Below are 24,545 nucleotides of genomic sequence, written 5' to 3' on the forward strand. Positions count from 1 at the left end.
TGGCTGCTACACCCTTTTGTTTTCTCCATTTATGCTGTAATAGTTTAGCATTGATCATGCACCCATAGTGGTTATATACTACTTATTGCTCAATCAGTAATGATGTATGAGACAACATTAACATACATCAAATTTATGTTCTAAAGCTCAGCATTTTGTGGCCAAGGAACATATGCACAGTTTGAACCATATATATGAGGACATAATTTGTGGTGTATATTTATCATGTAGATGCACTTAAGACATTGGATACGTGAAACCTGAAACCTAATCGTAATAACTTACCTCGCGAAAAGCTCCCATTTGATGCCATTTGTTCTTTCCTGTTTCATTTTTTCTCTTACTATTTTCTTCTTTGCTGTTATTATTTTCGATGTTGCTTGATTGAAAATTGGGTTTTTTAATGTTTCATGGATACCTGCAAGATATACTAAGGTTTCTCAACTTATTAGCTAGACATCCTCTCCATTTATTGCCTATGCTTTGCTACTAGGTTAGATGTAATTTAAGTTCTTTTGTTTATGATTTAGTTTTTGACATTTTTTATATTTCTTTCTGATGATAACATTCTTTAATATTTCATTAATCATAAGTAATATGAAAAAAAAATGTTTTTCTATTTCTCCAAATATATTATGTTCTTTTTTTTTTGTAAATGAGCCTTGTGTGTATGCAGCCCATATGTCACATATGTGGCATCCGGTGGTGGAATCCTATCAGTGCATACTGACGCGTGCTGGATTTGGGAACATGCTTGCACATCTTATTGTGTTATGAGCAGTTATTTCCGTTCTAATACAGTGAATGTGCAAGGATATGTACGTAGTCAAACAATAAACAGTCATTAATGTTATATGAATTTGTAATAATTAGATGCATCATGTAACCCACAGGGCCTTGGGTGGTTTCTTTCTCTACTTCATGACCTGTTGTTCTAGACAGAAAATATGTAAATTTGCACGGAAGACTATCTTGGAGTTAGCAAACACTTTACAGGGAGAAAATTTTAACCTTACCTTGATGATTAAACTACTGTTATGTTTTATTCTGTTTTAGTGCTTTTTTTTTGGTGTGTGAAATTCCATACTCTGAATTTCCTTATTTTGTGAGGTTACGATTCATATGAAGAAAAGGCACATAATGTGACTGTTTAACATCTTTGGCTATTATTATTGATGTCCGCGTATTTGCCTCAGTGGTTTTTGTGGAAATGTTTTATTTTGATGTCCGCGTATTTGCCTCAGTGGTTTTTGTGAAAATGTTTTATTTTGATGTCCGCGTATTTGCCTCAGTGGTCATTGGAGGATGTTTGGAGGGGCTTATTATTATTATTTGTCAGAGTAGCTTTTAAGCTATTGTCTGGTCCCATCTTAAAAAATAGGGATTCCTCAACTGATAAACTAGGTTAGAAGACAAACTAGGTTTGACCAAGCAAATTAATGATTATTCTTCCATACAATTTTTATAAATTTTTTAGGGAAAATTGCTTGTAGGAACCAAAAATAGTTGGGCCAAGCATTCTCACCCCCAGCCCAAAAACCATAACCCACAAGTCCTAAAATTAAAAAACATGTGCAACCAACCCCCAAACCCACTGCCCAAGAAAACCACTTCCCAATTTACCCTTCTTCCCAATTAAAACCCATTCCCTTTCCTCCTCATCTGGTCCAACGATCTCGATCATCCAACAATCTCGATCCCGACGACAAGTTGATTGCTGACAATGGCGATGATGATGATGGTGGTGGTGGTTACGCCGAGAGCAATCCGTCGGAGTTGATCGACCACTTTGTTGCCTCTGTAATCCTTACTTTTAGGGGTTTTTTCAAATTTAAATCTCTTTTTTTATTTTTTTAGATGCAAGTTTTAATTTAGCTCATAGAAATTGATGAAGGATTCAATTTTGCAGGTCATCACGAAAGACACCCTTTTGTTGGAGCAGATTAGTTAAATTTCTTTATCAAAATTTGGAATTTTGCTGGTTCTTGTTGTTAATGATTTAGGATTTTTGTAGAAAGAGGATTTGGGGAAGGTGATGGATTTGTTTGCTTTGAGCGAGCAGCATGCAAGGACATTGTTGATTTATTACAGGTGGGGTGTGGAGAGGATTTTAGAGAATTTTGAGAAGAAAGGGAGGGATATGATGTTTTTAGATTCTGGAATTATGATTTCTTGGCGTCCGACGGCCCTCGGGTTAGTTCCATGACATGCTCTCCAACCAACGCCTCTCTCGAACCCCTCAGTTCATCACTCTCGGCATCCAACGGCCCTCGGGTCAGTTCCATGGCATGCTCAATCTCGGCCTCGTCGTGGTCCCGCACGTGCCGGGGAGGATACAGTTCTACGAAAAAAAATGTGATGGTAATAAGAAGAAGAAGAAAGATGATGATAATAAGAAGAAGAAAGAAAGATGAACCCTTTGAGTTGATTTCTTGAGATGATGATAATAAGAACATGTAGATTTCTGTGTTTGTACACAATGCAAAAATAATAAGAACATGTAGATTTCTGTGTTTGTACACAATGCAAAAACCTGTAGATTTCTTGAGTTGATTTGCGTGTTTGTAAACAATGCAAGAATCTGTAGATTTCTTGAGATGATTTACTTACAGCTTTAGCATGCAAAGAAATCACATAATAGAAAAATGTCACATAACAGTAGCATATGTCACACAGAATACTAAAAAATCACATAATAGCAATATAAGTCACACAGAATACCAAAACGTTACATAACAACAGAATATATCACCCAAAATATCACATAACAGTAGTATAAGTCACACAGAATGCCAAATATCACATATAGGGCACAAATGTAAAAGGTGATTATCTCAAATTTTCATTGATAATCACATCCACTAAAAGATTCTACAAGTCAACATAAATAAACAAGATGATTTACTTACAGCTTTAGCATGCAAAGAAAAGCCTTTTATGCTTGTTTATTTATGTTGACTTGTAGAATCTTTTAGTGGATGTGATTATCAATGAAAATTTGAGATAATTACCTTTTACATTTGTGCCCTATATGTGATATTTGGTATTCTGTGTGACTTATACTGCTGTTATGTGATATTTTGGGTGATATATTCTGTTGTTATGTAACGTTTTGGTATTCTGTGTGACTTATATTGCTATTATGTGATTTTTTAGTATTCTGTATGACATATACTGTTGTTATGTCACATAACAGCAGTATATGTCACACAGAATACTAAAAAATCACATAATAGCAATGTAAGTCACACAGAATACCAAAACGTTACATAACAACAGAATATATCACCCAAAATATCACATAACAGCAGTATAAGTCACACAGAATACCAAATATCACATATAGGGCACAAATGTAAAATGTGATTATCTCAAATTTTCATTGATAATCACATCCACTAAAAGATTCTACAAGTCAACATAAATAAACATGCATAAATAAACAAGCATAAATAAAGAAATCACACAGAATACCAAAATGTCACATAACAGCAGCACATGTCACACAGAATACTAAAAAATCACATAATAGCAATATAAGTCACACAGAATACCAAAACGTTACATAACAACAGAATATATCACCCAAAATATCACATAACAACAGTATAAGTCACACAGAATACCAAATATCACATATAGGGCACAAATGTAAAAGGTGATTATCTCAAATTTTCATTGATAATCACATCCACTAAAAGATTCTACAAGTCAACATAAATAAACAAGCATAAAAGGCTTTTCTTTGCATGCTAAAGCTGTAAGTAAATCATCTCAAGAAATCTACAGATTCTTGCATTGTTTACAAACACGGAAATCAACTCAAGAAATCTACAGGTTTTTGCATTGTGTACAAACACAGAAATCTACATGTTCTTATTATCATCATCTCAAGAAATCAACTCAAAGAGTTCATCTTTCTTTCTTCTTATTATTATCATCATCTTTCTTCTTCTTCTTATTACCATCACATTTTTTTCGTAGAACCGTATCCTCCCCGGCACGTGCGGGACCACGACGAGGCCGAGATTGAGCACGCTATGGAATTGACCCGAGGGCCGCTGGATGCCGAGAGTGATGAACTGAGGGGTTCGGGAGAGGCGGTGGTTGGAGAGCATGTCATGGAACTGACCCGAGGGCCGTCGGACGCAAGAAATCATAATTCCAGAATCTAAAAACATCATATCCCTCCCTTTCTTCTCAAAATTCTCTAAAATCCTCTCCACACCCCACCTGTAATAAATCAACAATGTCCTTGCATGCTGCTCGCTCAAAGCAAACAAATCCATCACCTTCCCCAAATCCTCTTTCTACAAAAATCCTAAATCATTAACAACAAGAACCAGCAAAATTCCAAATTTTGATAAAGAAATTTAACTAACCTGCTCCAACAAAAGGGTGTCTTTCGTGATGACCTGCAAAATTGAATCCTTCATCAATTTCTATGACCTAAATCAAAACTTGCATCTAAAAAAATAAACAAAGAGATTTAAATTTGAAAAACCCCTAAAAGTAAGGATTACAGAGGCAACAAAGTGGTCGATCAACTCCGACGGATTGCTCTCGGCATAACCACCACTACCATCATCATCATCGTCATCGTCAGCAATCAACTCGTCGTCGGGATCGAGATTGCTAGATGATCGAGATCGTTGGACCAGATGAGGAGGAAAGGGTATGGGTTTTAATTGGGAAGAAGGATAATTTGGGAAGTGGTTTTCTTGGGCAGTGGGTTTGGGGGTTGGTTGCATATGTTTTTTAATTTTAGGGCTTGTGGGTTATGATTTTTGGGCTGGGGGTGAGGATGCTTGGCCCAACTATTTTTTGTTCCTGCAAGCAATTTTCCCAAATTTTTATTATGAAATGCCAAGAACAATCAAAAGTTAGCATAGCATACAAGCTTCTAAAAATAAATCCTCCCAAACACAGTCTTAATGCATTGGCAGATTATTAAGGCGTATTATATTATGATCTCAATTGCAAAAAGCTCTTGATAGCAATACTCTTCTACACTTTCTTTTTCAGGCCGTAGTAGGGCATGTTGAACTGGCACCAAGTAGTTATGCATGTCTCGATACAAGAAGATCGAAGGTCAGCTTTCTCGCAATTGACAAACTCGACTTATCCTCCTCCATCACAAATTATTGGTGATTATGGTAGTTATGATGCAAGATATAGGTCAACTTTAATTTCTCGAGATTGACAAATACAGACTATCCTTCTTCGTCGTCTCAGGAGACAGTAGCTTATGGCAGATATATTGGTCATCAGGGCTTGGAGTTTACAGAAGGTATTAGAGAGTAACAGATAAGCGAGGTGTAATAATGTCTTGTGCCAGCCATTTCATGCTGATCGTGGATTTTGCGAGAAAACAGTTGTTCCTTACAGTGCTCTAATTGGTGTTGCAGCTCCTCGGCCTTTGGCTTGTGTGTCACAGGAGCTCCACCTTTAACTTGAATGTTGTGTTCTCATTGTGAATATAGGAGAATAGGCATTATGGCTAGCTAATTAGGTTCATTTCCTCCAAACGTAAAGCTATGGTCAAGCAGGTATTGAAAAATTTGTGTCGAATCAATGAAGGATAGGGAGAAGGCTGCAGCTGAAAGGGGCAGATAAATGACGTGAGAAATTTCTTAATTTGGTTAAAAAGGTGTAATGCGTGAAGCGAAGGGGAAATTTGCAATACTTTTAATTTATTTTTAGTTGGCAGGAGAGAGAAACTGGCAGGTAAACATGAGATATCGCACCTTGAAAAGGTGAACAATGTGATGAAAATGAAAGAGAAATTTTGCATATATTTCCTTCCGTTAGATTGGCTTCTCTTGCTAGTACGTTTTTGGAAGTTGTAAAATTGTGATGTGTTAAAATAAGAATTAAAAAAAAGCATTCAACTGATTGCAAAGCAGTTTGGCCTTCTATCTAAGTGTGTTTTCTGTTTCTTATTCTTATATTCAGAGATGAGCAGATTGTTATTAGGGAGAGAAACCCAGAATTAACACTGTAGCATTTTTGCAACATTGTGCATTTGTGTTTGTAACTGGTATGTGTGTCACAAATTTGCCAGTTGAAGAACCTGTAGGCATACGTGCTCCCAAGCCAAATAAGCAAAGGGACCACAATGGAACTTCCAATGTAAACTTGGACCAAGAAAATGCAAAAATCCACATCTTGTCATGTTTTCAACATCAGAAATAGGAAGTTATATCACATAAGGCAACCAAGATAGCAGAGGGCCATAACTTGCAAAAGTATCCGATACATCATACCCCAAACTAGCTATTGCAACTGAAGATATGTAATTTAAGTATCCCACAAGTATTCAAAGATTCTTGAAGTATCTGATACGTGACACGCCTTGCACGAGTAATTCAATGTTTCAAATGGTAGACTATGCAATAGGTGAATTCAACTACAATCTGCAGAGTATCACTTTGTTACTGTTTCCCCAATTCCCCCACTGTTCTTCGTTCTTGATGAATTCAGATCCATAATCCCGAAGCCCCACATTACAGACATGCAAGAACTAATTGGTTCATCAACCGTCGGCCTAAACGAAATACAAACGTTATACTTTTTTTAAAATTTTACAGGGTGTCGATAGTCACTCCTGTTAATAAGTCGTGCTTATGTAATAACTGCTCCTAGAGCGTAACAAAATTAGAATTAATAAGATGAAAATAACATGGAAACAGCTATTTAATTGAATTATTGCAACCTCACGAATCCACAAAAAAAGTAAAAAAATAAATAAATAAAATAAAAAATAAAAATAAAAACACACAGTAGCATGCACAATCGAAATTACTAGCATATCTCTATGAGCCTGAAGCCTTATCTTGTCTCTAAAAACTGAGCAGTTGTTTACTCCAACAGGATAGAATTATATCCAAGCCTTGGAAAAAGTTCAATTCAATCACCACCAAGATCTCTATTTGGTGCTGTTTTGAAGTGCAGTGGGTGAGATTAAGCTTTCAACGTAATGAAGAGCATATGCATGAAGTTGATGAGGTTCCTCCAATGCCATCTCAAAATGTCCCGTTTCAGGATCATAGAAATCAAACCTGCCAGTTACATGGGATGTCAAAATCTTCCCATTTCGAATCCCCACAAGCACAAATTGGGTGGCTATACTTCGCGTCAAATTTTGCATATTGTTCAAATTCATGTCATGCTTTATCCACTCCTTGTTTCTATAATCCTTCAGAGTCCACATGGTTTTCAGATTCCAGTCCAAGGTATCGGGCAAGTACAAGTTATTGGGTGAGTCTAATATGCACAGATCACCTCCCACCTCGTAGATCCGTGAAAGTACTCCTGGTGTGTAATCTGGATGCATAACTATATCAAAAGTCTCATTCTTAATATTTAATGAAACACCAATTTCTGGTCCGTCATGACAAGCCATAGGACTGATAGACCAGTATATGTTATTATTGACAACTGCAGGAATACCACATTCGTATAATCGAAAAGGAGCACATCCAATAAATCGCCATGAAGTACTTGATCCAAGAGTAAATATGAAACATCCCGAGCTGTTTTCTTCATTTGTAAATGTTCGAATAACCTTGTATTCATATGTTTCCGCGTCATGGACTAATGCCACGTTATGTTGAACCGGCAAAGCATAAGCGAGAAATGTCGGAAGTTCCACGAAATCTCCAATGCTGGGATTCACCACGTAAGTAAACTTGCTCCCGAAAACACATATCAGGCCATTACATGAATTTGAGACGTCATAGTAATAAGAATTTTTGGCACCTCTTATTTCAAATTTGCCCCACTCTTTGATGAAATACCTCAAGTCGATGAATCGACGTTTAGTACTGTATCGAAACAGAGTAACAAAACTGAGATCATGTGAAGCTCTAGCATTGTTGTTGTGCAGGTGGCGGATGATAAAGTCTTGGCCCTGTATGATAGAACGCCACAACTTGCAGACAGACTTGAATCTTAAGAGAGATCTTGAAGGTAGTTTTTCAAGTATCTGAATTATAATCTCGACGGGGATGTGAGTTGCCATCTTTTCTTTCGCTTTACGTGTTGTGGTGCTTCCAACGCATACTTCTTCGTTTTCTCCTAAGTTGTTGGTTGGAGTACTACGAATCCTAGACATATTGGTAAAGGATGCCGTTAGTATGTTATCCTCGTGAAAGAAAACAGGAGAAAGCAGATAAAAACATTGAACATCTCATCATCATAGAAAAGAACTTCTTTATAGAAAATCATACATGGAGAGAATATAAAAGTATACGTCCTCCGTCTTCCTAGGGAAATCGATCGCCTGACAATATGGAAACACCGAGAAACTTGTGTTCGAACCAAGGAGAAGAGCAATTTATCATAGAAACTAGAACAATAGCACAAAGACCCGTGATTTACGTAAATCGACAATCGCTTACGTCCACGGAGAGGAATCTGAGCTTTCCTTTACTTGAGATTTACAAGATACAAGCTTTGCTGTGTTCTAGAAGAACCCGTAAGACACTATCCGTCAAGCTTTGCTGTGATTTCTCTCGTTAGTTTCTCATACCTCTCCTCTATAAGACTATAACATAAAATCCTCCTTGGCTTTCTAAGCCTTCAAGGGGCCTTTCTAAGCTCTCAAGGGGTATTTAAGGAGCTTTTCTCCTGTGTTGAATTCATGTAGGGCTCCTTCTTTGACTTCGATTACCAAACCTTAATTCTTCTGCAATTGGCTTTCGATTCTAATTAATAGAGACTGTTTCTTTCCAATTAAATTCAATCCCCAATCCGAGTTCAGCTAGGATTACCGGAAATACAGGGATAAATTCTCACAGTTTGCACTGGTCTGAACGTAGTAAAATTAACAGTGCTATATGTATGTAGCGTTATTCTTCTTTCTATATGAATTTTTGTAAGACGCTCTGCATAGTAAGACGCTCTCTACATGGGTTCCTTCGTGGTGCCCCCCTAGCCTTTATAAAATAATAAAAAATAGAACAAATAAAAAAAATAAAAACTGAACAAAGTTCATAAACCGAAACCGAAGCAACTAATCAATTATTCAATTGCATACAGGGTATGTCCCTTGTTTTTCTGTCAAAAAAAAATTATTCAATTACATATAACCAACTGTGTAATATATAAAATTATAAAGCAATCGCAAGAGAATTTAAGTTGTTAATTTTTACCTTATGGCATGGGCAAAAGATTTTGAGAGGGCAAGATGCGTGCTCTGATGACGGAGGGATTAGAGAGGAAGTTATAGCCTGATAGAGAGGATCCCTCTTTCATATACTTCTACCTGCGATCGGTGGGTTCGGTTTTAGCCAAACTTACGTCAAACCGACCAAACTGAAACAAACCGAACCGTTTAAAGCCAGTTCGGGTCGGACTAGGTGTCTCCAAAAAGCCCGTCGGGCTGGTCCCGGCCTGGGGTTGGCCCGGAAACCCGGGCCAGACACGGGCCCATCCCAGAATAGTAAATTTATTATTTTTATTTTTTCTAAATTTTTATATGTATATATATATATATATATATATATATCTATTACCCCTTTAAAAGAGCGAGTTACTGAAAAAACTTTTCCTCCCCAAATTAACCTTCAACCGGATCCTATATACCAATCTCATCCCTTAGAACATCCGCAGATATCAAAAGCCCTAATTATTCCTTCGGTTCCTCCTCTCCGCCTTCTCCTCAGCCGATTCGATCTTCAGTTAAAAAATTTTAAGTCCGTTATCCTAAATCTTCCTTAGGTTTCGCCTTCTCTCCGCCTTCTCTCCGCCTTATTTCAATTCTTATTACGTTACGCCTGCCCACGATGTTAAGCCATAAATTTCCAAAGATGATTGTTCTTGCCCTAATCATAATCTCTGCGCATCCGCCATCATCTCCTCAGCTCTTTGAAATTTGGCATCGGTAAGAATGATTTTTCTTTTATGCTCTTCATTTAATCATTTAATTTAATTATGGTCTAATTACCAATCATCTCCTTCTGTTCTAATTCAACAAAAGGTCAAGGATTGTCCGAATCAGTGCTTGCTTCAATTCTTCGTATTGTTCCTTTTTCTGTTTCATCAGGTAAGACATGTATTCTTTTGGATTTTTATTGGTTTTGTAAACTGTGATTTCCTACATTTTTCCCCCTTCATTCCAATTCTAATATATCCAGTAATACTAGACTTTGATGTTGATGGTTATCCAACTGACTATTACTGTTAAATTTTAAGTTAAAAGGTAGGATTCCTTCACTATTTTCTTATATTGATTCCCTTGGTATTTTTAAAAGTTTGCATATCAGAATCCTGTATTTTGTCATTAAAGGAAGAATTTCCATGGACACACTCCTCTTGTTTGTTCCAATGCCTCAATGCTCAATATTAGCTTTTCAACTTTAGTAGAAGTCCCATGTGTAATATGGAAGTATATTGGGATCATATTTGATTTTTTTAATAGCATGCGCCTTATAGATCATTACAGTATTTTTGTTATGAAGATTTTTTAGTTGAAATTTAAGATTGAACGAAGTTAGGTTGATAATTGCGATACTATTGTTCTAACTCCTATGCTATAATTTTTAAGCTGCAAATGAATCTTGAATCTCCATAATTTGATTTAAAAGAACTGCCCTATTGACCTCATTTGTAAAAATAGCATATTCCTTTTAACCTTTAGTTAATCTTTTCCTTAAATGTGCAATACCAATCGATTTTTTCAAGTTTCACAATATATTAATATCATCTTTTAATTTTGATGAAAGAGTTGTTAAGAAAGACATTCTTAAATGACTTTAAGACTCTAATAAATTTAAGGTTTTCGATAAGCATATTGTATATTCATATATACTTATATAGAATATTTGTGAACTGTTAAGATTACTTGTGAACTGTTATAATATGAATATACAATATGAATGCACGTTGTAAAGCTTATATGATAAAGCATCTTATATAGAACGTTTAAAAACTTGTTTCCACATAAATAGTTGTATCCACCTTAAATTTTTACCATTAGTATATGTTGTGAACATTTGAAAATATCTGGACATCTATTAACTCATCAAATAGATGTTTAAGGGCGTATATTCATTTGAGACAGAATAATTGGGATGATATGTTGGTTAAAGGTGTGTTTAAATGAATAACAGGAAAGATATTCTAACTGTTATTTAGGGATGATATAGTTTATATTATGAATATTACATGTCATTCAAACTCCCAGTCAAAAATTTTAAAAAGCTGATCTATCATATATCATATAAAACCATACTTATAGGTATTAATGCTTTAAAAAGTCGAGTATCATGCTATTATAGTACTGGTTTTGTAAACTTTGATTTCCTACATTTTCCCCCCTTCATTCCAACTGTAAATTTGAAAATTTGAGGGGCTTTATGTCCCCAATGGTACTTCTCTTATGTGGAGAGTTTTAATCCTAGGTAACATAGTTTCAATGAAATCAGGTTAAGTTTTAGTTCTATTGCCAAATTTTAACCTTAAAAGAGTTGTTATGAAAGACTATGATGGTTTTAGCTACTACAACGTGCATTCATATTTTATATTCATATTACAAGTTTTCATTAGGAGCTCTAAGTTAATTAGACTGTTTTTAAAGATTATGATTAAAAACAATTAATAATATAGGGTAAGCAAATCACTTTAAAAAATAAAATCACATCTACTTTTCATTCATTTTTGTTGCATCAGAATTTTTCATTAAGAAAATAGTTTACAAAATTAGTATATGAGTATAACCACTTTCCGTTGTACACCATCTTGGTGAAACGACAAGTAGAAAGGACGCTTCTTATCTGTTATTAGTTTTCCAATTCACGTGTCCTGGTCTGACCATTATCCTTTGTGTTTCCACCAAATTTTCACCTTATTTTAAACCTTATAAATTAACCCATAAAGAGATATCACATAGAGCAGGAAAACAACAGCTAATCAGTGAGAATGAGTGTACCAACTGTAAATAAATAATTACCTTCAAAACACTACTTTCCTCATAATTTTATCTATCGGAGCTTGTGCAATCAACTTTATCCTTTATCCCTATATTCAAACAGGTTCCTAGACATACTATAGTGAAGAAGCTGATTTACAATTTAAAAAATTCCAAGTAATTTGATCAGGGACTCCATCACAAGTTTGCATAGATTTAGCGGAGTTGATTAAAGAACATAAGTACTCTCAAGTTCAAGAACTTTGTAAATATCCTTTACATTTCAAAATCAACCAAAGAAAACCACATTACCATTTGCATATTATAAAGAAGTTGTACCCAAAAGAAACAAACCATAACAAGCTTCGTACCTTTAGAATATAGATTTGTACCTTTAGAATGTATTTTGGTAAACACACCAACTACCCGCTGTTGACATCCTTTCTTATTAATCATAATTTACCCCTTCACAATGATTTAACCATGACTATCTAGGTGCACAACAGCCAGCTATAAACATCTGGTAAAGATACAGATTTTTTAGAGAATTTTTTTTAGCATGTGGTACTTTTAATTAAAAAAAAAACAAATTAACTTATCATAACTTTCTCAAAATTCAATTAGAGTAAAATACCCTCTAAATTGTTGGCATCGCATTCAGAATAAGTTCTTGATAAAGCTATAGAATCAAGAATATATCTATTTTAGATAAAAGCAAAATGAGTTTTGTTTATTAATTAATCAAAGCACCAATCTAAGTCCATTAGCTAAAATCTTCATAAATCTTAAAACAACAGTTTAATAAGCTTAAAGCTCCAAAGTACATTTGTTTCCCTCGACCAAAGATTATTTGATCTTATTTTAGATGGACTGTACTGAAGTTGCATGCCAATGCTGGCAAGCCTGGAACTAACATATGTTGAATCTGTTTATTCTTAAATTGGTGGAAGTTTAAACAAAAGCAAACTGAGCTTTGTATAATAATTGATTGATTGATCATCAATCTAAATCTTCTAGCTAAAACCATCATAATCTTTAAAAACATTTTAATTAAATTAGAGCTCCCAAAGAAAACTTGTAATATGAATATACAATATGAATGCACGTTGTAAAGCTTATATATTGGGAAACTTTTATAATATGAATGCACAATATGAATGCACATTGTAAAGCTTATATATGATAAAGCATCTTATATACAACGTGCATTCATATTGTATATTCATATTGTATATTCATATTGTATATTTATATAGATTACTTGTGAACTGTTATAATATGAATATACAATATGAATGCACGTTGTAAAGCTTATATATGATAAAGCATCTTATATAGAACGTGAAAAAACTGGTTTCCACATAAATAGTTGTATCCACCTTAAATTTTTACCATTAGTATATGTTGTGAACATGTGAAGATATCTGGACATCTATTAACTCATCAAATAGATGTTTAAGGGCGTATATTCATTTGAGCCGGAAAAATTGGGATGATATGTTGGTTAAAGGTGTGTTTAAATGAATAACAGGAAAGATATTCTAACAGTTATTTAGGGATGATATAGTTTATATTATGAATATTACATGTCATTCAAACTCCCAGTCACAAAATTTAATAAGATGATCTATCATATATCATATAAAACCATACTTATAGGTATTAATGCTTGAACATGAACAGAGTACTAAAACATTTAGGTTAGATTCTTCAGGACAGCAAGACAAAAGGTAAACAATAACCTTTTTCTTTAATACCCATGTTCAAATTTTACCTTTTTAAATTGCTTTATTTGGTTATTTTTAGTTTTTCATTCAAGTCACTAACTCTATGTAATCTCAAACTCATTTAATTTACTGAATATAGTCATTCTTAGAAATTAGTTGTAAATATTTTTTTATGCCTATTTATTTGGTAGAGTCAGTGTTGTTCATATGCTTATTGTATTGAGCCTTATATTATAGACTGATTTATAAAAATGACATTTTTGTAGTGTTGTATGAACAATTCTTTGTCTTAATATTTCCAATTCTATCTCATTCACTGTGATTTACATGGTATTTGTGTATTTGGCCATCTTCAAGCTATCTACTCATAATAATAACAATTGTCACCTACAAAGTTAGTATTTTTGTCGTGAATTCTTTTACCACATAACGTAACATCCTAATTTTTTTTCCTCAGGTAAAAAAATTAACATTTTTTTAGATTATGTATGTTGCCTCTGAATAATTATGTATGTTTTGTCTCTGATTAATTATATAAGTTTTGTAATACACTACTACATGTAGATTAAATTATTTAACATTTTTTCATATTATTGCAGATATCCTACTTGGTTGGAATTGCCTTGTTTTTTAAAACATTTCTAAAGTTGTTGGTGATTCAGGTTAGTTAAGCAATTTTCTTCTCTTTTCTCTTTACTTTGTTGATAGTGATGATAACTCTATTTCCTTGTATTTATCTTCTTCTACACTTTAATATTTATTATTATTATTATTATATGACTTAAAAAAATTAACCTTAGCATATGAGATATTTGTGGTTACTGATGCATGTATAGTTTACAAAATTTCTTAAAAAAAAACCTTAAGTACTATTGAACAACAAATAAAATATACTTATTCTCTCAAATTATATTCACTGCTATAATTATGTTTAATTTAATAAATCAATAATTTAACACATTAATTTATTTTCCCTTGTAGAAATTTACATTCTACTTCTTGGATTGCATAATCAGTAGACATTTGCATAAGAGTACCTTCTTCCAAATGACTTCAAACCAAGGTTTGAATTCAACATAAATATATATTATTATTGCTTTATGTATATTTGTGTTTATTAATAGTATATTTTATTATTTTTTTACAGAAAACCACATCGTAATACATGAGAGTAGAAACACCAAATATAAGCAGTTGAATGTTGACCAGAAGAGAACTTACATTCAGAAGGTCATTGATAATAATATAAAGAGGAAAAGAAATGATTTAGCTGGCAGTAGTACCAATAGCAAGGGAAAACGTAAGATTGATGTGTTTTGTGGAGCGCAACAGCGAGAATATGAGCATGGAGGTTTGCATAGATTAATTTTATATTTTATTAAAATAATTACATGATTTTATATATCTAAATTTATTTAACACTAAAAACTATTATTTTTTTTCTAGGTCAAATTACACATGAACCAGTATGTTCTTTATTACATAAACTACGGACTCCAAAGTCTTGTTCATTTTGTGGAGCAAAAAAGTTTGAACATGAGCCACCAACATCCTGTTGTCACAATGGTGAAATCCACCTAGCAGATGTGAATGTTAATGATGAGTTATATGCCCTTTATACGGTACAAACCCAAGAGGCAATTGAGTTTCGAAGACAAACCAGAAAGTATAATAGCATTTTCTCATTCACATCATTTGGGGCAAGGTTTGATAGAGAACTTGCATCAAACAGAAAGGGTATTTTCACATTTAGAGCACAAGGACAAATATATCATAATCTCCCCTCTCTTATTCCAGAAGAAAATAAGCCTTCCTACTTTCAACTTTACTTTTACGATACGGAGAATGAGTTGCAAAATCGAATGGGAATATTAGATAATGCAAACATGAGTACGACTACAACTAAAAGATTGATGGATATATTAGAAGGAAACCCATATGCAAAATTTCTGCGGAAACTAAATGATTTTCCATCTCTTGAAGACTTCAAGATCATTATAAATAGAGATGCTGCAGTAGATCAACGTGTTTACAACTCGCCAACAGTGGATCAGGTTGCAGCTATCTGGGTAGAGGGAAATAATGATAATGTTCCGTATGAGAGAGAAATAGTTGTCCATTCACACTCTGGCAAGAATCATCAAGTTAAGCACTATTTTGGATGTTATGATCCTTTATAATATCCTTTACTCTTTCCAGGCGGAGATGTAGGATGGCACCAAAATATTAAAAGAAGGGATAAAATTGATATTCGCCGGTCAAAACAAGTAACTACATCTCAAGTAACTCAGCAAACTTTTACATCTGCAGAAGATATATTTAAACGAGAAAGGGAAGGTAAATCATAATTAAAATTGTTTAATAATATTAAAACATTAAAAATTAACTTAACCTTCAAACTTGTAGGTGTTAAAGCACCAAAGGCGGGAAGCGTCTCATGTCGAGAATATTATTGTTACAAGTTCCAGATAAGAGACACTAGACAATCTACAGTATTAACATCGGCAGGCCGTTTGTTCCATCAATATGCTGTTGATATGTACATAAAGCTTGAAACAACAAGACTTGATTATTTTAGAAAGAAACAATCAGAAATCAGAGCAGAGTTATTCCAAGGCATAGTCGATAGTGTAGCTGCTGGAGAAGCAAAAGCATGTCAAGTCGGAAAAAGAATAGTGCTGCCATCATCATTTATTGGTGGTCCTAGAGATATGCGTCGTAGATATCTTGATGCAATGTCATTAGTACAACGATTTGGCAAACCAGATATTTTTATCACAATGACATGCAATCCTGAATGGAAAGAAATCACGGAGGAGCTACATCCTGGACAGACACATAATGATAGACCAGATCTAACCTCAAGGATATTTAGAGGAAAATTACAAGACTTGAAAGATCAGCTATTTAAAAAGGAAATCTTAATATAAAGAGGAAAAGAAATGATTTAGCTGGCAGTAGTACCAATAGCAAGGGAAAACGTAAGATTGATGTGTTTTGTGGAGCGCAACAGCGAGAATATGAGCATGGAGGTTTGCATAGATTAATTTTATATTTTATTAAAATAATTACATGATTTTATATATCTAAATTTATTTAACACTAAAAACTATTATTTTTTTCTAGGTCAAATTACACATGAACCAGTATGTTCTTTATTACATATACTACGGACTCCAAAGTCTTGTTCATTTTGTGGAGCAAAAAAATTTGAACATGAGACACCAACATCCTGTTGTCACAACGGTGAAATCCACCTAGCAGATGTAAATGTTAATGATGAGTTATATGCCCTTTATACGGTACAAACCCAAGAGGCAATTGAGTTTCGAAGACAAACCAGAAAGTATAATAGCATTTTCTCATTCACATCATTTGGAGCAAGGTTTGATAGAGAACTTGCATCAAACAGAAAGGGTATTTTCACATTTAGAGCACAAGGACAAATATATCATAATCTCCCCTCTCTTATTCCAGAAGAAAATAAGCCTTCCTACTTTCAACTTTACTTTTACGATACGGAGAATGAGTTGCAAAATCGAATGGGAATATTAGATAATGCAAACATGAGTACGACTACAACTAAAAGATTGATGGATATATTAGAAGGAAACCCATATGCAAAATTTCTGCGGAAACTAAATGATTTTCCATCTCTTGAAGACTTCAAGATCATTATAAATAGAGATGCTGCAGTAGATCAACGTGTTTACAACTCGCCAACAGTGGATCAGGTTGCAGCTATCTGGGTAGAGGGAAATAATGATAATGTTCCGTATGAGAGAGAAATAGTTGTCCATTCACACTCCGAAAAGAATCATCAAGTTAAGCACTATTTTGGTTGTTATGATCCTTTACAATATCCTTTACTCTTTCCAGGCGGAGATGTAGGATGGCACCAAAATATCAAAAGAAGGGATAAAAATGATATTCGCCAGTCAAAACAAGTAAATACAACATCTCAAGTAACTCAGCAAACTTTTACATCTGCAGAAGACATATTTAAACGAGAAAGGGAAGGTAAATCATAATTAAAATTGTTTAATAATATTAAAACATTAAAAATTAACTTAACCTGCAAACTTGTAGGTGTTAAAGCACCAAAGGCGGGAAGCGTCTCATGTCGAGAATATTATTGTTACAAGGTTAAGATAAGAGACACTCGACAATCTACTGTATTAACATCGGCAGGCCGGTTGTTCCATCAATATGCTGTTGATATGTACATAAAGCTTGAAACAACAAGACTTAATTATTTTAGAAAGAAACAATCAGAAATCAGAGCAGAGTTATTCCAAGGCATAGTCGATAGTGTAGCTGCTGGAGAAGCAAAAGCATGTCAAGTCGGAAAAAGAATAGTGCTGCCATCATCATTTATTGGTGGTCCTAGAGATATGCGTCGTAGATATCTTGATGCAATGTCATTAGTACAACGATTTGGCAAACCAGATATTTTCATCACAATGACATGCAATCCTGAATGGGAAGAAATCACGGAGGAGCTACATCCAGGACAGACACATAATGATAGACCGGATCTAACCTCAAGGATATTTAGAGGAAAATTGCAAGACTTGAAAGATCAGCTATTTAAAAAGGAAATCTTTGGAAAAGTTGCTGCCCATGTTCATGTCATCGAGTTTCAAAAAAGAGGGTTGCCTCATGCACACATGTTGATTATTCTAATGGGAAAACACAAAATCGTCTCATCAGATCATTATGATAAGTACGTATCAGCAGAAATCCCAAACCAGTATGAAAATCCAATCCTATATGAACTGGTTAAAAAACATATGATGCATGGCCCTTGTGGAGAGTTAAATATGAAGAATATTTGCATGCAAAATGGAGAGTGTAAATATCACTACCCTAGAGAGTTTTCTCCAAGATCACTACAGGCGAAAGATGCTTACCCAATTTATAAAAGGAGCAAAAATAACAGAACAATGTTGGTTCGAAACAAAATCCTTAATAATCAATGGGTTGTACCTTATAATCCCTATTTGCTGACACGTTATAACTGTCACATCAATGTTGAAATATGCTCAGGCATAAAAGCAGTTAAATACCTTTATAAGTACATATATAAAGGTCATGATAGAGTGGCAGTAAACATTGAATATAATGAAGGGGAAAAAGTTGTGAATGAAATCAAAAATTTTCAAGATGCAAGATGGGTATCAGCTCAAGAAGCTTTTTGGAGAATATATGAATTCCATCTTAATGAGATATTCCCGGCTGTGATTAACTTACAACTTCACATGCCAAATCATCAATATGTTTCTTATTGGAAACATCAAGACCTATCTAAATTGATTCACTTGGACCATGTCTTCAAGACGATGCTTACAGAATTTTTTATTATGTGTAAAAAAATTAAAGAAGGTAACAAGAAGAAACATGAAAAAGACCATTTAAAGGAGTTATTATATGTGGAATTTCCTGAATATTATGTTTGGGATTCAACATCAAAATCTTGGAGTCCAAGAAAACAGAGACAAGTGATTGGTCGAATAAATGGGGCTAATCCAATTGAAGGAGAGAGATATTACTTGCGACTATTGCTTACTCATGTTAGGTGTCCAAAATCATTTGAAGATCTACTGACGGTAAATGGTACTCATTGCAAATCTTTCAAGCAATCAGCTCAGAAATTAGGTCTTTTGGAATCTGATGATAGCATAAGAGAGTGCTTAGATGAAGCCATCGTCTTCCAAATGCCAACAGCACTTCGACGTTTGTTTGCAACTATATTGGTTCATTGTGAGCCTACAGATGTTAATCATTTGTGGGATAAATATCTTGAATCATTATCTGAAGACTTCTCAAGGAAACCAAATGCTACTACAGCTTCGGTGATAAATGATACTCTTCTCAATATCAACTTCTATTTAGAGAGTATGGGAAAGGATATTAAAAAATTTGATTTGCCACCTTTACAAGCAAAAAACATTACAGCGGAAGGTTTATACCCAAGAGAAATTAAAGAAGAGCTAGATGTACAAATCTCAACTGATGATCTAAATGCTGCAACAAAACTCAACTATGAACAACATACTGCATACACTACAATACTAAAAAGAGTTGAAGCAAATAAAAGTGGAGTTTTCTTTATTGACGGTCCAGGAGGAACTGGGAAGACTTATTTATATCGTGCTCTACTTGCCACAGTAAGATCGCAAGGTATGATAGCTCTTGCTACAGCGACATCAGGTGTCGCAGCTGTAATAATGCCTGGTGGAAGAACAGCACACTCCAGATTTAAAATCAAAATCCCAACAACAGATTCATCTATGTGTGGTATATCAAAGCAAGATGGGACATCAAAACTCCTTAGAATAGCACGTCTAATAATTTGGGACGAGGCTGCTATGGCTAAACGCGTTGCAATTGAAACGTTGGATAGAACACTAAGAGATTTAATGGATCAAGATGAACCATTTGGCGGAAAAGTAATCGTATTTGGTGGTGATTTCAGACAAGTTTTACCAGTAGTCCCTCGCTCAACAAGATCACAAACTATCAAAGAAAGTTTAGTAAGCTCACATTTATGGAGAAAAATGATCAAACTACAACTTTCAAAAAATATGAGAGCAAAATCAGACACAGCATTCAGTGAATTTCTTCTTAGGATTGGGAATGGAGATGAACCAACAGTGACACAGGATCTCATAAAACTACCTAATGAAATGTTGATCCAAAATCAAGGTGATGAGCTACCAGAAGATTATCTCATAAATTCAATTTTTCCATCTTTAGACGAAAATTTTAAGTCTATTGACTATATGAAAGATAGAGCTCTCATAAATTCAATTTTTCCATCTTTAGACGAAAATTTTAAGTCTATTGACTATATGAAAGATAGAGCAATCCTTGCAACAAAAAATGAATATGTTGACATGTTAAATGATAGACTAATAAAAAGGTTTCCAGGAGAAGGAAAAGAATTCTATAGCTTTGATGAAGCAGTTGATGACACTAATCATCATTACCAAGAATGATGAAGCAGTTGATGACACTAATCATCATTACCAAGAAGAATTTTTGAACACTTTGCTCCCTAATGGTCTACCGCCACACAAGCTAATGTTGAAAAAACATTGTCCAATTATTTTACTAAGGAACTTGGATCCAACTAATGGATTGTGCAACGGTACAAGAATGATATGTCAAGATTTTACCTACAATGTAATTCAAGCTAAAATCACAATGGGCCAACATGCTGGGAAAGAAGTTTTCTTGCCAAGAATACCATTGTCACCAGCAGAAGATGAAGGATTACCATTCAAGTTCAAACGCAAACAATTTCCCATAAGATTATGTTTTGCAATGACAATTAATAAATCCCAAGGGCAAACAATACCTAACGTTGGTATTTATCTACCTGAACCAGTGTTCTCTCATGGTCAATTATATGTTGCTTTATCGCGGGGTACTTCTATGATGACAACCAAGGTATTAATAACATCAGATGGAAAATTTTCAGAAGAGGAACAATACACAAAAAATGTTGTATACAAGGAAGTTCTCCAGCCAAAGGACCACGAGGAATAATTCAAATGACCAATAACATTTTCGAAGGTTATAATTAGTGTAACATCTTTGATATAGAAATAGTCTCATTTAATTTTCTTTTAAGTTTATTTATTACTTCAGATGTGTTGTTATTTATATTTATATATAACAAACTATTCTAAATCTTGCAGGAACAATGGCATCCAACGACGAAGCACAAATTCCACACATCCAAATACGCCAATTAAAAAAAATTCAAAGAGAGTGGACGATTCATGTTGTTATCCTAAGAACAATTGAGTCATCTTATGAGAACAACAAAGGATCAGGCAAAATACTTAAATTAATTTTGGCCGACTCAGAGGTAATGTATCAAAATTCTACATGCTATAATTCTATTGATATTTGTTGATACTTATTCTTAAATAAAGTAAAACATACAATGTTTAAGTACAATATGCATCATTTTTTATCATGACATAACAATCGTTACTTTAAATCTATGCAAAGCATTCCCAATTTTTTAAAAAATTATAAATTATAAATATAAATTAAATTAAAATTGTTAATGCTTATTCTTATATTAATTATTTTCACCTTACTATGTATAAGATCAAAAAATAATTTCCTACATTTATTAAAGAGGTAAGCAACATGTAATTGATTTTCACATATTTTATACAACAAATATCATGCTTTCTTCGTATTTCTACGAAAATTAATTGTATATGTATGTCTAACAATATAAACAAGCAAATAATTGGAATATGACATAACACAACATTGTATACACACTGCAAAAAAAATTATTAATTAAACTAAATTTTAAATAAGCATATTTACCATAAATTTAATATTTACTTGCATAATCAAGTTAAATTTTGAGCATATTAATTTATCATGTTAGTCCCTTAACTAAGTTAGTGTTGCAAAACTTTGGTAGAATTGTTTATACAAGTAGCACATATTGGAATTTTTTACTAAGAGATAATCCGTATAAAAAATTAAATTTGTAAATTAAGATCAAATGACTTATTAGTAAGTACTACAAATTCTAATTCAATAACATGTAACTATATATAAATAAGGTTAGTTTTTTTAAAGTTTACCACATAAAACTAAATTTATACATAACTTACGTCATCTATTACTTATCTTATTTATCTTAGGCTTAAATGAATGTTAATGTATTAGTTATTTGTGAGATAATATTAGTAATATTTGCAGGGGAAAAAAATACAAGGTATTATGTTTGGAGAAACTATTGAAATGTATAAGCACATGCTTCAGAAGAATCATGTTCTTTACATCTCAAATGGAGAAGTCAAACCAATAAACCCGCTATATGGAAATGTACATGAGTCAATTGAGTTGACATTGACTAAGAACATTTCTATCAAAGAATCAAATGCAAATTTACAATTTGATAAGATATTGAACAACTTTATCTCAATCAAAGAGGCAATTTCCAACGAGGATACAAGGAATATAAGTAAGTATTTATAAACACCTTTTATTTTTAGTTTAAAAATTTATAAATGAATTTTTAACTTATTATAAATTTATGTGCAGATGTTCTTGCAATGATAGCAAATGTCAAGCCTATGATCAAGTACGTTACAAGATATAATAAGGCAGACACAAGGCGGGACATCATTATAGTAGACAAAGAGTATACACGCTTTCTTTTATTTCACAATAAATTATTTATTTAAAATATAATATATTAACCTAAAATTGTCTTAACTTTTCTTACACAGTGAGATAACATTATCTGTAACTTTATTCGGAGATTTAGCTGGCAATGAAGGTTCAATAATTGAAAGAAATATGCATGAGCCAACTATAATTGCGTTATCAGATTTTAAAATAGCATTGTACAAAGGTAAAATATTTATAATGGAATTGTAAATTAATTATCAATAAATATCAAATTCTAATTATAACTATTATATATGCAGGGGAGATATGCTTGACTTCGCAAATTGCATCTACAATATGTATCAACCCAGAAATACAACTTGCTAAGGAGATGCGAGAATGGTAATTCAAATAAAAAAGGTAACTTAATAAATTTACTTTTAAATATTTTTAAAATTATATGCAGGGCTCTTTCAAAAGACCAGATCAAGACTAATAGTGCTCCGTCAAGGCTATTTAAAAATGCAACGGAAATGAAAATTGTTGATATTTTGCAAGCTTCACAAGACTCATCAAAGGTATGATACTATAACTCCTACTATAAATTATTAATTAATCAAGAGCTTCAGTTTTAAAAAAAAAATATAAATATATATTGTTTCATTGATGTTTATATGTAAACTACGATTATAACTAACTAAATTTTTTTAAATCTACAGGCACAATATGGCTGCTTTATTGGAAAAATAAGTAATATATTAAATAGACATGAGGCTTGGTACTTCTCATGCACAGGCTGCAATAAAAAAGTAGACAAAACTATTTACGACAAATGTCAAAATTGTCAAAAAAACAATGAAGATAGTATACCAAGGTAAAGTACTATCAATTATTCATGAAATAAAAATATAAAAATTAAATATATAAATATCATCTAATGCACAATGATAATATTAAATGTAGATATGTTGTTAAAATCATCGTGGAAGACGAAACAGACACTGCAAGAGTCACACTTTTTGAAGCAGCACAAACATTGATAGGATGCGATGCTAAAAAATTCATGGATGATATAAAAGAGGTAACTTCTTACTTTATTATATTTTAGACATATAAAACAATATATTTCATGTATAAGATCTTAATTTTTTTCTCATTAAAACAGAAAAATAATCAGAGTTCATTGTTTCAAAAGTTTGTTCTCAACATCGGAAAGACATACAAGTTCCTTGTAAAGCTGGATGAGAAGTCAAAGGATGAACGTGCACAAGGAAAGATAATAGCACAAGAAATTCAAATCCAAGAAGAAATCACAATTAACATTGATGATGATGATTCATTTCTCGATTTACCAAGGAAGAAGATAAAGGTGGAGAAGGAATGATCATGGGCCCACAAAAATTAAACTTGAATGATTTTTAATTTTTATTACATTTACAAAGTGGTTTAAAGATTTTAAATGTGCTTTTCATAAGCTTTTGCATAACTTTTACTTTATTATAGTTGTTTGATAACTTTTGCTTGCTTTGATTGTTATTGCAATTATTTACTTTAATTTAACATTCTATTATGTGAATCTAAATACATATTCATAGAATAGTTCACTTTATTAATTTAATTTTGCATGTCAAGTATTTTTTCCTTATCTATACTGCACAAAAAATATCGTTGATGAGTCGTTCGCAAGAAAGATGATGACTACACAAAGCTTCCTAAACCTGTTGAGAGGAAACAATAGCTTTCTATAGAGA

General features: G+C 33.1%; 2 protein-coding genes across 3 annotated transcripts; one reads left to right on the top strand and one right to left on the bottom strand.

The window, feature by feature from the left end:
• Nucleotides 6,679–9,248, bottom strand: LOC109822846 (F-box protein At3g07870-like). 2 transcript variants are annotated; one of them, XM_020389108.1, is made up of 2 exons: nucleotides 9,156–9,248; nucleotides 6,679–8,108 (listed from the first exon to the last, which is right to left on the bottom strand). In XM_020389108.1, the coding sequence occupies exon 2, from the start codon at nucleotides 8,021–8,023 to the stop codon at nucleotides 6,929–6,931; it is 1,095 nt and encodes a 364-aa protein (XP_020244697.1). In that variant the 5' UTR covers nucleotides 8,024–8,108; nucleotides 9,156–9,248; the 3' UTR covers nucleotides 6,679–6,928. The 2 variants fall into 2 exon arrangements, with proteins under 2 accessions (XP_020244697.1, XP_020244696.1); XM_020389107.1 differs by lacking the exon at nucleotides 9,156–9,248 and adding an exon at nucleotides 8,232–8,429.
• On the top strand, nucleotides 9,988–24,092 carry LOC109822171 (replication protein A 70 kDa DNA-binding subunit D-like). Its single transcript, XM_020388332.1, has 11 exons — nucleotides 9,988–10,048; nucleotides 14,238–14,300; nucleotides 14,620–14,701; nucleotides 21,345–21,517; nucleotides 22,381–22,645; nucleotides 22,726–22,825; nucleotides 22,914–23,196; nucleotides 23,261–23,372; nucleotides 23,514–23,668; nucleotides 23,758–23,875; nucleotides 23,960–24,092. The coding sequence occupies exons 3-7, from the start codon at nucleotides 14,686–14,688 to the stop codon at nucleotides 23,062–23,064; spliced, it is 705 nt and encodes a 234-aa protein (XP_020243921.1). The 5' UTR covers nucleotides 9,988–10,048; nucleotides 14,238–14,300; nucleotides 14,620–14,685; the 3' UTR covers nucleotides 23,065–23,196; nucleotides 23,261–23,372; nucleotides 23,514–23,668; nucleotides 23,758–23,875; nucleotides 23,960–24,092.

Source organism: Asparagus officinalis, chromosome 8 (genome assembly GCF_001876935.1).
Source record: "Asparagus officinalis chromosome 8, Aspof.V1, whole genome shotgun sequence".
Lineage (NCBI taxonomy): Eukaryota > Viridiplantae > Streptophyta > Magnoliopsida > Asparagales > Asparagaceae > Asparagus > Asparagus officinalis.

What these genes read in the sequence shown, in the direction of transcription:
- LOC109822171 (XM_020388332.1), top strand. An exon ending in CGAGGATACAAGGAATATAA is followed by an intron (nt 22,646 to 22,725) that starts GTAAGTATTTAT and finishes ATTTATGTGCAG; the next exon opens with ATGTTCTTGCAATGATAGCA. An exon ending in ATCATTATAGTAGACAAAGA is followed by an intron (nt 22,826 to 22,913) that starts GTATACACGCTT and finishes TTTCTTACACAG; the next exon opens with TGAGATAACATTATCTGTAA.